This window comes from Bos indicus x Bos taurus, chromosome 11 (genome assembly GCF_003369695.1).
Source record: "Bos indicus x Bos taurus breed Angus x Brahman F1 hybrid chromosome 11, Bos_hybrid_MaternalHap_v2.0, whole genome shotgun sequence".
Classification (NCBI taxonomy): Eukaryota; Metazoa; Chordata; class Mammalia; order Artiodactyla; family Bovidae; genus Bos; species Bos indicus x Bos taurus.
In genome coordinates, this window is record NC_040086.1 from 15,639,247 (window position 1) to 15,655,101 (window position 15,855).

At 39.0% G+C, this 15,855-nt stretch overlaps 1 protein-coding gene across 8 annotated transcripts in view; it reads left to right on the plus strand.

Moving 5' to 3' along the window:
* The window catches only part of LTBP1 (latent transforming growth factor beta binding protein 1), a 456,565-nt gene that overhangs the window by 231,485 nt on the left and 209,225 nt on the right, over nt 1–15,855 (plus strand). For all 8 annotated transcript variants that reach the window (XM_027554980.1, XM_027554982.1, XM_027554981.1 and 5 more), the window contains 2 exons: nt 4,945–5,169; nt 6,556–6,824. In XM_027554980.1, coding sequence (XP_027410781.1) covers nt 4,945–5,169; nt 6,556–6,824 — 494 coding nt within the window. The remainder of the gene's footprint in view (nt 1–4,944; nt 5,170–6,555; nt 6,825–15,855) is intronic.

Genomic DNA, 15,855 nt, shown 5'->3' on the forward strand with positions numbered 1-15,855 from the left:
TAATTTAGATTTTTGTGAAAATGCTGGAACAGGAGAATAAGTATTTTATTTCTCATTCATAAATGGTTATAAATAGTGGCCAGTTACTGGTTAGAATAAGTCAGCAGAAGTGGTTTCTTTTATGACCAGAGAGACACAGGGTTATTGGAGTTCTATTTTGGGATTGTTGCTGTATCCACTTAGACTGGTACTGTTTTTGAAATGTTTGCGTGGAAGCTATCTCCAAGGTTTAAAAATAAATTTAAACAAAGCTAATTAAATTAATTTTAGATTTCAAAATCTACTATTGATACTAGAAATAAACACCAGCTTTGTTAAAAAAAATAAAGATGGTATTTTAGTAAAGGTGATAGGCAGACCTCTTTGCGTGGTGGTGCAGCACCATAAAAATGACCATGGAAGCTATAACTGTGCAAAACAATCTTAATCAATGGAGAAATTACTAGTTCCATTGCCTTAAATTTTTTTTTTTTTTGTCAAAACATTAAAATTCTTTTACTGTAGGTGATGTATGTATAGGGAAAGGGGAAAAAATAGTAGAGGCAATATTTACAAAGTGCCCTATGATTTAAAGTGTTAGAAACACTGAGAATTAAAGTGTTTTATTTCTTTCAGTAGAACTTAAGAGTCTCCTGAATATTTTCACTTTCTTCTGATATACTGTATGATGTGGAGTGAGTATCTTTTCTTTGCCTTAGTGAACCTGTTAGTGAACCTTTCTAAGTTTGAATCAGGTTTCAACAACTCACCTTTGTGCTTTTGAAGTTGTGGAATATCTGAGTTCCGTTAATGTCATTTCCGTGGGACCATCTTTATCCTACATCACAACCACTTTCCAGTTTTATTTCCAGTGTTACCACTTTCTGTTTCTTTGCTGTGCCTACTTTTTTTTTTTTTTTTTTGCCATTTTGATTATACACTTCTGTAAAATGTCATGTGAGTTTGTCCTTGTGAAGTGATGAGGCAACTCAACTACCTGCTTTGCTGTCCGTGTATGAGGGAGGTTCAAGAGAGAGGGGATATATGAACTGAATAGCAGATATGCCAGGATCACTTGCCAACAGACTCTGAAGGAGTGATATGACTGGTTATTGGCCGTGATACACATCTGTTATTTATGTAGTGATTTGTGGACCAAGGAGATAGCAGTGAAGTTACCTAGTTAATATTGTGGCAAATGAAGTTCAGATCATGTTTTTGGGAGACTGGTATTATTTAATTAAACTGTATTAACTGAAATTCATGCATATTGTGCTAAGTCACTTCAGTCATGTCCCATTCTTTGTGACCCCATGGACTGTAGTCTGCCAGGCTTCTCTGTCCATGGGATTCTCCAGGTAAGAATATTGGAGTGGGTTGCCATGTTCTCTTCCAGGGGATCTTCCTGACCCAGGGATCGAGCATACAAAATAAAGTGTGCTTCTATTCCAGTGATAAATTATTTGAGATGCTTGCTCCTTGGAAGAAAAGTTATGACCAACCTAGACAGCATATTAAAAAGCAGAGACATTACTTTACCAACAAAGGTCCATCTATTCAAAGCTATGGTTTTTCCAGTACTCATGTATGGATGAGAGAGTTGGACTATAAAGAAAGCTGAGTGCCGAAAAATTGATGCTTTTGAACTGTGGTGTTGGAGAAGACCCTTGAGAGTCCCTTGGACTGCAAGGAGATCAAACCACCCAATTCTAAAGGAAATCAGTCCTGAATATTCACTGGGAGAACTGATGCTGAAGCTGAAACTCCAATACTTTGGCCACCTGATGCAAAGAACTGATTCGTTGGAAAAGACCCTGATGCTGGGAAAGATTGAAGGCAGGAGGAGAAGGGGGCAACAGAGGACGAGATGGTTGGATGACATCACCAACATGATGGACATGAGTTTGAGTAGGCTCCGGGAGGACAGGGAAGGACAGGGAAGCCTGGCGTGCTGTAGTCCATGAGGTCGTGAAGAGTTGGATACAACTGAGCGACTGAACTGAACTGAACGGACTGAAAATCTTGGCTAGGCATGCACATTAAACTCATCCAGCAGCAAGCTGTTGTTTAGTAGAAATTCAGTTTAGAATTGAACTTGGAATTATGAAGTCTTTGACTCAACCTCAGAGTCAGCTTTAACTCTTCTTCTTACTCAGCACCTCAGTGTAGATTAGACACTTGAGGAAGCGTATTCTAGACCCTATCTTGCATGGACAGTTTTGACTTGATCTGCCCCATAGTCAGACCCTGGACATAGTTCTTGGCAGTCACCTTGGTCATTTTTTTCCAGTTCTTTTCTTTCTCCTTCAGTGTCTTACCTCTTCCTTCACTTCTGTTAACTTCCTGTGTCCTATCTCCACGTTTTACTGATTGCCTGTCTATCATAATATTACTTCATGTTTCTATCAGTTCTTTTTACTGTGATCCTAATCCAAGGGTTTTTCAAGTTGTCTTTCAGTTATTTTAATATTCTCCTATCTGACTTCTCTACTTGGTCACTCTCCTTTCCAGCTAATGCCACATGCCATCACAAGAGTAATTTTCCTGGAAAATTCTCTCCCTGAAGTCTCCAAAATGATTTACTAATTACAGAATAAAATCCAAACTCTTCATCAGACCTTTACCCATTCCCAGAGTTAAGTCTACATCTCCCAGTTTATCACCTGACCCCTCTCCCCAAGGAATCTGGGATTTCAACAACACAGGCTTTCTCATCTTCCAAATTTGCCTACCTCTGGCCTTTTCACACACCATTCTCCTGGGATGCAGTCCTTTCTGTTTTTCTGAATCCCCAGCTTCAAAGACTTATTTCAAGTGAGCTCTTCTGAAAAGTCTATTTTGACTTCCCAGAAATGACTTTTCTCTGAAATTCCATAGAATTTGCATTTTATATTTTCCAGTGTTACTTATTTGTTAATGTGTATTTTTAGTTATCATGTATTATCTAACAGCTCCAGTTAGCTTTTACTTTCTTCTGTAGTACCTGGAATGGTATTTGACAAAGTAGTAGCCATAAATCTGTTCATTCTTTCATCTAGTAATTTTTTTTTGAGCTGCAGCATTTTTTCTAAAAGCTGAGCTACATGTTAGGGGTAAAACATTGAAGTCCCTGACCTCACAGAGCTCTAGTTGAATGGGACATACAGAAACGAAGTCAGAGGATTATAATGCAGTAAGCCAAGGGGCATGATGAACAGTGAATGAGAGCCCATGGAGGCACAGAGGAGAGGCCCAAACCTAGATGAGGGGTAACTGGAAATGCTTCCAGGAAGTGAGGTTTAAGCAGAATCTAAAAGGTGAGTAGAAGTTAGGTGGGCAAACGGGGAGGGTGTTGGGAAGCAAATGGAAAGAGTGTTCCAGGCCAAGGATGCAGGGTAGATAAAACATGAGGAGGGGTGAGAGAGCCCTGTCCACTCAGGAATCAAATTCAAAGTAGCTGAATTGTAGGAAATGATGTTTAGAGAAAATAGGATCTCTATGATGAGAAAGATGTGGGCATATTTGATAAATGTTTAGAAGGCAGGGCCTGGAGAACTGGATATTTGAGTGGTTTGAGAGGACCCTCAGATTTCTGTTAAGCATCCCTCAGTGAATGGGGGATGTTAGGGGGAAGATGATCCTGTTCCAAGTGGGACATTGTAAGTTTGAGATGTCTATAGAAGATGTACAGGATGTAGACAGTGTGGAGCGCAGAAGAAAGCTTTGGCTCAGAAATATGGTTTTGAGTGACATCATCATATGGTAGGATGAAATCAGAAAGTGTAGGGTTAGTGAAGCAGAAGATTTTGAGACCAAATCTTGAAGCACATCTGTGTTTAAAGGATAAGGAAAGAGTGGAGTTTGCAAAGAATAGCAAGAGACAGTAGACAAAGGGGAAAGAGCAAACTAGGTGGGTGAGATGTCACAGAAGCTAAGGGAAGACTGAAATCCAACCAATGGATTTAGCAATGTGGAGACCATTAGTGACCTGAGTAAGAGGAGTTTCAGTGTAGGAGAGGTATGGGAAAAGGGAACACACACAAAGAAGGGAATACAACTTGGTGCTGGCTAGCTAGTAGTGAGCAGAGAAGTGAGCAGATAATTCTTTTGCAAAGTTTGGTCATGGAGGAGAGGATTGAAGCAGAGTAGAAGCTGAAAGAGAATGGAGTTGAGAGACTTATTTTTTAAGCTGCTGGAAATATGCTCAGTTTAAAGGCTGACGGGAAGAATTCATTAGTCGTAAAGAGGTTGGCCATAAGCTGAATTTAGCCAGAATTTAAACTCTTCATAAAATTCTTCACCCAGACACATCCTTTTACCTTTTGGCATTCTAAATAAATTCCCAACTATTAATCACTCTGCTACTCCTAGGTTTCACTGTGGTCTTGTTATCCTAATGGGATTGCAAATTCCTGTAAAGTGGGATTCAAACTATTCTACTCCCTTATTCTGGGTAGAGCTTAGTTCAGTTCCTTATGTAGAGAAAATTCTCAACAGATATTATTTTTAGCACTCTCATTTGTTTATTCTTGGAAGAAATATTTAATGTCCACTATGCGCTGGACATTATTTTAGTTGCTGAGGATATAAAGGTCATTAAACCAGGCATTTCTTTCCCCCAAGGAGTTTATAATCTAGAAAGACAGTAAATAGTAATAGGAAAACAAAGTAAGTACAGAATGTAAGAGATATCCTAAGTAACTATGTATATTTACATATATGTATTTTTTTCCCCCATGAATTCTTTCCAGCATTGTGGATGAACAACCACAAGCAATTGGAGAGCTAAATGACTTACTTAAGGTGGAAAGAAAAAGATAGGAAAAAAAAAAAGTATTTTTCTCCCAGTGTAGGTTCTCCTTTGTTAACCATTTCTAAAGTCATTGGTAATATGATGGCTGTGCTTTGGGAGTGTTATATTGATTGATTGTTACTTAGCTTTTGAGAAACTAACCAACTCTTCACATTTTCTCTTTCCCGTTATAGTAATTTGCCATCTTCCATGTATGAATGGAGGCCAGTGCAGTTCGAGGGACAAATGCCAGTGCCCTCCAAATTTCACAGGGAAGCTCTGTCAGATCCCAGTCCACGGGGCCAGCCTGCCTAAAGTGTATCAGCATTCCCAGCAGTCAGGCAAGGCGTTGGGAACACATGTTGTCCACTCGACACATACTTTGCCTCTGACCATGACCAGCCAGCAAGGAGTAAAAGGTAGGCTGACTATTTTTTGATTTTGCCTATTTGTCAGAACTCTGTTAACATGCCAGACCTATATATGCAGAAGCCCAGTGCCTGCGGGGTTGGCACTGGAACAGAATATGGGCCCCGTTAGATGGCGACAGTGCTTTCTCAGCCATAGAGAATGGTACCTAGGAAATGAGAAAATGGAGCCCATCTTTCTCTGGTGACATAGGACCAAGAGCTAATAAACGTACACCGTGCTCTTCTGGCAGGACCTGGGAAAGGGGAAGATGAACAGGATGGTGTTCTGACTCTGATGGTCATTAATCATCTAGCAGTACCTGCTGTTGAATACCAAGTCTATTTTGTAGTCAAAGAGCACTTGGTTTTAGTTCTAAACAATCTGTAACCTCCCTGGGCTTCAGTTTATTCATCTGTAGAGGAAGATAAACTAGGTCAGTTGGAGCTCAAATTCTGTGACTAATTCATTCTTTTCAACCTGGCACCTCTCACACATGCACAATTTTTAAAAAAGGGGTCAGAGCAGTGTTACTGGCTTATATTCTTTAAAACCTGAATCTTAGAATCAGAAGATAAAATTCTGTGTGAAACCTGCAGAGAAAGAAAATACTGATATAAAATGTCACACTTAAATATTTTGTGTGTGTGAAAAGAAGCACAAAAGTATGTACACACCAGGTTTAAGGGTAAGAGAACTATGTTTTCTGAAATTGTGTTATAAATCCTATAGTCTCTCTGATGAAAACTTTGTGAGAAATTAGAAAATAATCTAACTTTTGAGTCTTAATTACTTTTGTTCAATAAAATGCATGACCACAAGTAGCACAAATTTCATAGTTTTTTGGCTCTTCTGAAAAAAATGTTTCATGAATCCATTATTCTGAGAGATTTAAATTTTGCTTTGTAAAAGTAGTTTTATTCTTTAAGGTATATAAATTCAGGTTTAATTTTTTAGTGTCCCCTTTTACTCTCAAGAGTTTTAATGGCTGTGCAGCAAAACTAGATCCACACTATAAATCTTTTATTTATCCTATGTATAATATATATGTGGGCTTTCCTGGTGGCTTAGCGGTAAAGAGAATCTGCCTGCAATGCAGGAGATATGGGTTTGATTCCTGGGTGGGAAGATCCCCTGGAGAAGGGAATGGCTACCCACTCCAGTATTCTTGCCTAGGAAATCCCATGGACAGAGGACCTGGTGGGCTACAGTCCATGGGATCACAAAAGAGTTTGGCACGACTTAAACAACAAAACAACAGCATAATATATATGTACTTAAGTATATGTGTATGTATAAAACTTAGTTTCATGCTGATGAGCATGAAAATTTACTTTCATCATGACATGCATGTTAATTATTTACAGCTGATAAGTTTTCCTCCCTATCTGTTTTAGTGAAATTTCCTCCTAACATAGTCAATATCCATGTGAAGCACCCTCCCGAGGCCTCGGTCCAGATACATCAGGTTTCAAGAGTTGATGGCCCAACAGGTCAGAAGGTTAAAGAAGCTCAACCGGGCCAGTCCCAAGCCCCTTACCAAGGCCTTCCTGTCCAGAAGACCCAGACGGTCCATTCCTCATACCAGCAAGTCATTCCTCACGTGTATCCGGTGGCTGCTAAGACCCAGCTGGGCCGGTGCTTCCAGGAAACCATTGGGTCACAGGTGAGCAGCACTGCCCAGCCCATTTTAGTGATGTGTTCTAGATAGTCTCTTTTAATAAGACAGCCTTGATGAAATGAGGTTTTTGTAGAAGGAATTGGCAACCTGTGGGCCTGTTACTATAAATAAAGATCTATTGGATACAGCCAGATCCATCATTTACATACTGTCTATGTCTGCTTTCATGCTACTGACAGAAGGATTGTATACTTTCAGTGAGGTCATATGATCTGAAATGCCTAAAATATGGTCTGCAAAGACTTCCAGAAAGAGTTTGCCAACCTCTGACATATAAGATACTGTAAGCATTGTAAGATATTTGGAAGTACCTCTAAGATAATAGTATGTGTTGAACTTCCAGAAATGCTGTAAGATGTCCATGATTGCCCGTTGGTAGTTTTTCAGTTACAGTAATCTGTGAATAAGCATGTGCCAGACATGAGATTTGGTACATGAGATATATTCTACAGAGATGTTTGAAAATTTTCATGCCTTTTTGCAATAGTTTGCTGGTTAATGGATATAGTCGTTTTGAATCCATCAGACAATAATAATTTGTCATCTTTTATTTTCTTATAAAACTATATAACTAGAATAGCAGTGTATAAGTTGTTTGAAGTATATTTTAAATATTGCATTTATGTGTAACTGTAGGCCTATATATTGTTAAGTGAGAGAGAAGTTGAATTTTCTTTAAAACTCATCATTGAATGTGCATGGTAAAAGCAACAGAAAATTACTGGTTCCTCTGCCACAGTTACTTGGTGCGTCCTTCTTTGGAATTAGGTGATAATGACATAGCTTTGTTCTGTGGTTCTTCTCCTGTCACTTATTATGGTTTTAACCCCCTGTGAGAAGAATAGGTGAGATCTGTTTATCTACTGTTACCTGAATCTTCAAAAAATGATGTGTGTCTGTGTGTGTGATATATGTTGATAATAGAATGAGTCATTCTCGCTTTTGAACCTGGAGAACACTTTTAGGTGCCGGGCAAGTCTATGGGTAGGTCATCTCCTTTCTTCTCGTTGTTTGGTTGCTATCGTGTCCAAGTCTTTTGCGACCCCATGGACTGTAGCCTACTGGCTCCTCTGTCCCTGGGATTTCTCGGGGAGGAATATTGAGGTAGGTTGTCATTTTCTTCTCCAAGGGATCTTCCTGACCCAGGGATTGACCTTGTGTCTCCTGCATTGGCAGGGTTTCTTTACCACTGAGCAACCAGGGAAACCCTTTTCTCCTAAAGGAAGAAGCAAAATTGGTTTGTAGACCAGAATGGAAAGAAGAGCCATGTAGAGTTTTAAAACCTTGGTTAGAGCCATGGGCTCAGCACTTGGTGGCAAGGAACCAGCTTCCTTATTTGTAAAGTGGAGACAAGAGTATGGGGCTTGGTCAGAATTAGACTAGGCAAAGTGACATGCTCTGCAAATGTTACAGAACTATAAAAATACTCGCTTAGAAAATGCTTACCTATTGAGAGAGTCAAACGTAAAAATAGAGCAGGTGATTGCTTTTGTCATGTAACTTCACTAAGGCAGGGAAGGTTTAATCTCCCACTCAACCTTGGTCTGCCTGTAGAGCCTGAAATGCCTGCTGAAAGGGGGGCTTTTTCTTCCTCAGTTGAAGACCAGGTTTAAACATGCTTTTTGCAGAAGGAATATCATCAAGTTACATTTAGCTTAGAAGTAAAGACTGGATTACTGTGTCAAAGGCAAGTTTTTACAGGGGCAGTGGGGCTGAAGTAAGCCTCATGCACTGCACAATTTGCCCCAGAAAAGCCTTGGAGGAGGAGGATGAATTTGGTGTCATTTGCATTGTTTAGTCATTTCAGCTTAGGTCGATCATGAGGAAAAAGCACGTCCTTTTAAAATTCTGTGCCCAGTATCTTTCTCCTTAGTTTCCAAATTGGAACACAGATGGTAAAAAGCAAGAAAATGAGATGTCAACAGACCGTGTTATTCTTGTACATGTAATTGTAGGCAGACACTTGCTCACTGGAAAGAATATAAACAAATTATTTACTTTTAGGCCTAAGGTGGATTATACAATTCACATGAATTGAATAGTTGGTGGAATTATCCAAATAATTCAGACTCATTGGAATACATTTTTGCCTTATCTGGATATTTCTCTGACTTCTGATCTAAATGATCCAGACAGTGACCTCAATGCTTAATTCATTTTGCATGTGTAGTCAGTAATACACAGCTTCAAAATATTCTCAGAATACATTTTTTTCCTATTGGTGAGAAATGTTGAATGCCTATGATTGTCCAATTTGTGCAATTAAGATGATCCAGGCATTAAAAAATTACTGACAAAATAGTCAATAGTATATAAGATGTATGCTACAGAGGTGTTTGGAAATATTTGTGTTTTCTTGCTATGGTTGGTTTGCAAATACAGCTACAGAGGGAGGTATAAGTGGATTTTAAATGAATGACAGAAAACCCTAACGAGTACTTAAACTTTTATTATTTATTTTAAATAAATACTGGTGTTTTGCTCAGTAGCAAGATTCTTATTCACTGTAGATTACACCTACTGAGAACTTAATGTCATAATCAGTAAGCACCTATGCTTATGTATTGCCAATAGAAGTCATATGCAACATTTGGTAAAAATACTCTTGTTTCTGTAGCACATTCTAAAAATGAAGCAGTAAACTTGAGGTTGAAAATACAACATGAACTGTGATCAGTGTATTCGAATGCATGAGACTTTCACAATAGAATTTCGGGACCTGCTTGGATAGTGGAGGAAAATGGATGATTGGTTAGGAAACTAAGCTCACAGAGAAGAGGGGAGAAATTAAACAGACGAGAGAGAACACTGTAAGAAACAGGTAAGAAAGAAGCATCAGAAGAGATGAGAGAAGTAAACTAGAGTTCCTGGAAGATGTTGGTACAGATATAAAGTCTTTTAAACCTTAGGTTTAAGGCAAAATAAGTGACTTGGTGTCAAAGTAAAACTAGCATGATGCCCCTTTGATCAAGTGATCAAATTCAGAATCATTAAAAGCAGGACAAGTGACATTATGTACCTCCTGATGGGCTACAGTATGAAATGTACAGCAACACCTTAAAAGGATTCTTGCCAGAAATACATAGCAGAATCTAATTGAGCCTTTACACCTAACCTCTAGCTTACAGGGAATACTGAAGGTGAAGAAACAAGCCAAAACGATCACATCAAAAAGATTGATAAATTGTTGCTTGGTTTCTTTGAAACATTCATATCATTAAACACACACACCCACCCACACACACACACCCACACACACACCCACCCCCCCACCCTCACAGGGAATACTGAAGGAGAAGAAACAAGCCAAAACTATCACATCAAAAGATTGATAAATTGTTGCTTGGTTTCTTTAAAACATTCATATCATTAAACACACACACACACACACATTTCCCCAGAAAGACACACACACACATACTGACTTCCCCAGAAAGAGACTAGAGAGATAACAGCACATCTAATGTATGAACCTTAATCATGGTTTAAAAAAAAATATCAACACCCAGCTCTGAAAGACATTTAAAGAACAATTGAGGATGTTTAAATATAGACTGGATATTAGATAGTATTTTGGAACTATTCTTTTCTTAGCTATGATAATGGTATTAGAGGTATGTAGGGCAGTGTCCTTACTCTAGAGTGAGGAATGCCATGATGTCTGTAATTTACTTTTAAATGCCCTTTATACACAAATATAGCAAAATTGTAACAGCTATTGATTCAGAGGTAGAAATACAAGTGATTACTGTTTTTATTCTTTGAATTATCTCAGCATATTTGAAAATTCCTTATAAAAAAAAGAAAATGTGAACATTTTCTTGACTTATAAATAGAATAATATAATTTTAAGATGAATTTAAAAGCCCTATGTTTAGTACATTTAATGAATATCTAGAAAATTTTAAAAGTTGCAACTTTTGAATAAGATGGAAGTAGATATGGACATGGTAGACATGAGGAAGCCAGGGAGGAGAAGTTGGCCTTGGTCCAGTTGTGAAATGATCAGAGTCCAATCTAAGAAGTCAACTTGAAGATAAAGAGTTGAATGCAGAGGCTTTTGTAAAGGATCCAGCATCAGGATTTGATTATGGGCTGTTGTGAAGAAAAACATGGTGATGAGCTGGACTATTCTGAACTTACTGGCTTCAGAAATCAGATAAATGTGCTGTCTGATTGATTAATTGACCCTTGCAGGGGAGGATTATGAGGTAAAGATGAGTAGCTACATCTTTGTTTTAACCAGTTCCATCCTTGATTGATGTCAAGAATCAGGTATTCTTGAATATCAGTCAGGGAATCCAATGCTGTTTTAGAGATGAAGTGAGAGAGGATTAATGGAGAAAATTCAGTGGTTAGCGAATAGACCTAGTGATGATAGATAAATAATACAGATTTTTTGGACTTGTCTTAATATTATAAAGTGGAAAGAATACGAATAATGTGATTAGAAATATCTAAAATGTTTTTTACCTTGATGGAGAGTGTCAAGATAAAGGGGAACATACCTTTCTATTGTGATGTTTCATCTTTCAGAGTCCTAAAAAATAATTTATTCTTAAGATTATATATACTGTTGATTTCTATGTGAATCAGGCTGGGTACAGGAATCACTAAATTCACCTTGAAGTATTAAGAGAACAGAAATTAATAGAACATATAGGGTGATCAGGGCTTCCCCAGTAGCTCAGCTAGTAAAGAATCCACCTGCAATGCAGGAGACCCTGTTCAATTCTTGGATTGTGAAGATCCCCAGGGGAAGGGATAGGCTACCCATTCTAGTATTCTTGGGCTTCCCTGGTGGCTCAGACAGTAAAGAATCTGCTTGAAATGTGGGAGACCTGGGTTTGATCCCTGGGTTGGGAAGATCCCATGGAGAAGGGCATGGCAACCCACTCCAGTATTCTTGCCTGGAGAATACCCATGGACAGAGGTGCCTGGCAGGCTGCAGTTAGTGGGGTTGCAAAGAGTTGGATACAACTGAGCAACTAAGCACAGGATGGCCAAGAGAAATCGGTTTCTTGAATGTAAATCAAGTTTGAAGTATACTACAATAAATAAAAGATAGCTAATAATAACCTACTGTATTGCACAGGGAGCTTTATTCAGTGTTCCATAATGAACCTATATGGCAATGGAGTCTGGAAGAGAGTGGACGTATGTATATGTATGGCTGATTCCCTTTTCTGTACAGCAGAAACTAACACAATATTGAAAATCAATTAGAAAGATGGTAACAATAACCCTGTGTATGAGACAGCAAAAGAAACACTGATGTATAGATCAGTCTTATGGACTCTGTGGGAGAGGGAGAGGGTGGGCAGATTTGGGAGAATGGCATTGAAACATGTATAATATCATGTATGAAATGAGTCGCCAGTCCAGGTTCGATGCACGGTACTGGATGCTTGGGGCTGGTGCACTGGGACGACCCAGAGGGAGGGTATGGGGAGGGAGGAGGGAGGAGGGTTCAGGATGGGGAGCACGGGTATACCTGGGGCGGATTCATTTCGATGTTTGGCAAAACTAATACAATATTGTAAAGTTTAAAAATAAAATAAAATTTAAAAAAAAGAAAATCAATTATACTCCAATAAAAAATTAAATAAATCAAGTTTAAATAGTTGAAAAGTCATAATTTTGGCAAAGATAGGTATCAGTGTTGCCTACAGTAAGCACTGGTACTCCATAAATATTTGAAAATATTTCTGATATTTTGCTCAATAGATTAAATTAGAATTACATTTCTAGTGGTTATAGTTATTTCAACATTTCCAGCAAGTTTTCATCTCTAATGTGTGCTTAGTCACTCAGTCATGTCCAACTCTTTGCAACCCCATGGACTGTAGCCTGCTAGGCTCCTCTGATCATGGGGATTCTCCAGGCAAGAATACTGGAGAAGCCAAATTTCATAAAACGTCCCTCAAATCTATTTTTGCACCATAAGGTCATTGAATGGGTACACGTTTTCCATTGTTCAAGGGTGTCCTTTAGTCTAAATGGATTTTCTTAACAGTGACCCAAGTTGGAGACTTATTTGGCATCCAGAGTTTTTGATTGTTTCAAACATGTTTTATGTATTGCCCAATTACTGGAAATAAACATTTACAGTGACCTAATGATAAGATGATGTTGTGAAAGTGCTGCACTCAATATGCCAACAAATTTGGAAAACTCAGCAGTGGCCACAGGACTGGAAAAGGTCAGTTTTCATTCCAATCCCAAAGAAGGGCAATGCCAAAGAATGCTCAAACTACCGTACAATTGCACTCATCTCACATGCTAGTAAAGTAATGCTCAAAATTCTCCAAGCCAGGCTTCAGCAATACGTGAACCGTGAACTTCCTGATGTTCAAGCTGGTTTTAGAAAAGGCAGAGGAACCAGAGATCAAATTGCCAACATCCGCTGGATCATGGAAAAAGCAAGAGAGTTCCAGAAAAACATCTATTTCTGCTTTATTGACTATGCCAAAGCCTTTGACTGTGTGGATTACAATAAACTGTGGAAAATTCTGAAAGAGATGGGAATACCAGACCACCTGACCTGCCTCTTGAGAAACCTGTATGCAGGTCAGGAAGCAACAGTTAGAACTGGACATGGAACAACAGACTGGTTCCAAAAAGGAAAAGGAGTACGTCAAGGCTGTATATTGTCACCCTGTTTATTTAACTTATATGCAGAGTACATCATGAGAAACGCTGGATTGGAAGAAGGACAAGCTGGAATCAAGATTGCTGGGAGAAATATCAATCACCTCAGATATGCAGATGACACCACCCTTATGGCAGAAAGTGAAGAGGAACTCAAAAGCCTCTTGATGAAAGTGAAAGTGGAGAGTGAAAAAGTTGGCTTAAAGCTCAACATTCAGAAAACGAAGAGCATGGCATCTGGTCCCATCACTTCATGGGAAATAGATGGGGAAACAGTGGAAACAGTGTCAGACTTTATTTTTTTGGGGCTCCAAAATCACTGCAGATGGTGACTGCAGCCATGAGATTAAAAGACGCTTACTCCTTGGAAGGAAAGTTATGACCAACCTAGATAGCATATTGAAAAGCAGAGACATTACTTTGCCAACAAAGGTTCGTCTAGTCAAGGCTATGGTTTTTCCAGTGGTCATATATGGATGTGAGAGTTGGACTGTGAAGAAGGCTGAGTGCTGAAGAATTGATGCTTTTCAACTGTGGTGTTGGAGAAGACTCTTGAGAGTCCCTTGGACTGCAAGGAGATCCAACCAGTCCATTCTGAAGGAGATCAGCCCTGGGATTTCTTTGGAGGGAATGATGCTGAAGCTGAAACTCCAGTACTTTGGCCACCTCATGCGAAGAGTTGACTCATTGGAAAAGACTCTGATGCTGGGAGGGATTGGGGGCAGGAGGAGAAGGGGATGACAGAGGATGAGATGGCTGGATGGCATCACTGACTCGATGGACGTGAGTCTGAGTGAACTCCGGGAGTTGGTGATGGACAGGGAGGCCAGGCGTGCTGCGATTCATGGGGTCGCAAAGAGTCAGACACGACTGAGCGACTGAACTGAACCGAACTGAATGATGCCAGATGGTATGAAAAGACCTTGTGAGAGATGGACGGTTGGGAGTCCGGCTTCCATGCCGGGTGTGCCACTGCCGCTTTGTGAAATCATGTGTTTTTTGTTCATTGTGGGAACGTGCCCCTTAATTAGACAGTCGTACAAGATGTGACAAAAATTCAAGAGCCTCAAGACTTTCCTGTTGCAAGTGCCAAAAGAGCAGCACACTGCACGTATGAATGCTTGCGTTAATGAGAACAGAAATACCAGAAAACCTGAAGTAGATGTAAGCGGAAGAGAGAGGATGTTTTTAGTACAGCACTCTAGCACAGATAATCAAATAACACTCAAACTCACTTTCATAGTTGGCAACCGTAATATCCCCATATTGTTGGGGAAAAAAGCTCCATGGGTACAAGACGTACAAACTATAAGGTGTGAAATAAGTTATAAGGATATGTTGTACAACATGGTGAATGTAGCCAATATTTTACAATAATTATAAATGGAGCATAAACTTGAAAAATCGTGAATCACTATACGGTATACTTGTAACTTACATAATATTGTATAGCAACTGTATTTCAATTAAAATAAGGAAAGTTTAATTTTAAAAACCATAAGAAACACTGTAAATTCTATAGAAGAAAGTAAGCTTTTATGTGTATTAGGAAGAAAAGGACCACTTCTTGATGTGAAATCCTGGTATCACTGAAAAAAATCTTTCTTTCCTTTAATTGCTGGTCATATAAATAATAAGCCCTCGGGCAAAAATTAAACAGTTTGAGATCCCCTTAGAGGTTCTAGAAGTTGGACAGGAAAATAGAAACAATGGACCTTTGGAGAAAGAGATTCTTTAACTGAAGATTGGTCTTTTTGGCAGATAAATTCAGTAACATTCTCATGTTCTAAACCACAACACTGGGATACGCACATACTTCTGAAGGACCAGATTCACTTGCTTTTCTTATAAAAGAAAAGAAAGCTTAAAAAAAAAAAGCATCATGGAGAAACTAGCATGAAAGTGTGAGCTCACTGAAGTGGGAAAGTATATTAACTTCATGGCTGAAAGTACTTTTTTAAAAAGTCTCAGGACTTTGAAGAAAAATATTTCCTTGTTTCTACCACATAGAAGCCAATGAAAAAATAGAGCTGTCTGTTGACTCTACAGCAGAAAAAACAGAGATGGGTAAGTAGAGATGTATTGGGTTGGCCAAAAAGCTTGTTTGGGTTTTTCCATAAGCCTCTTAGGTGGCATGAGTGGTGAAGAGCCTGCCTATCAATGCAAGAGATATAAAAGACACGGGTTCAATCCCTGGGTTGGGAAGATTCCCTGGAGAAAGGTATAGCAACCCACTCCAGTATTTTTGCCTAGAGAAACCCATGGACAGAGGAGCCCAGTGGGATACAGTCTATAGGGTCACAAAGAGTCAGACATGACTGAAGCAACTTAGCATAGCACATATAAGATGTTACGGAAAAACCCA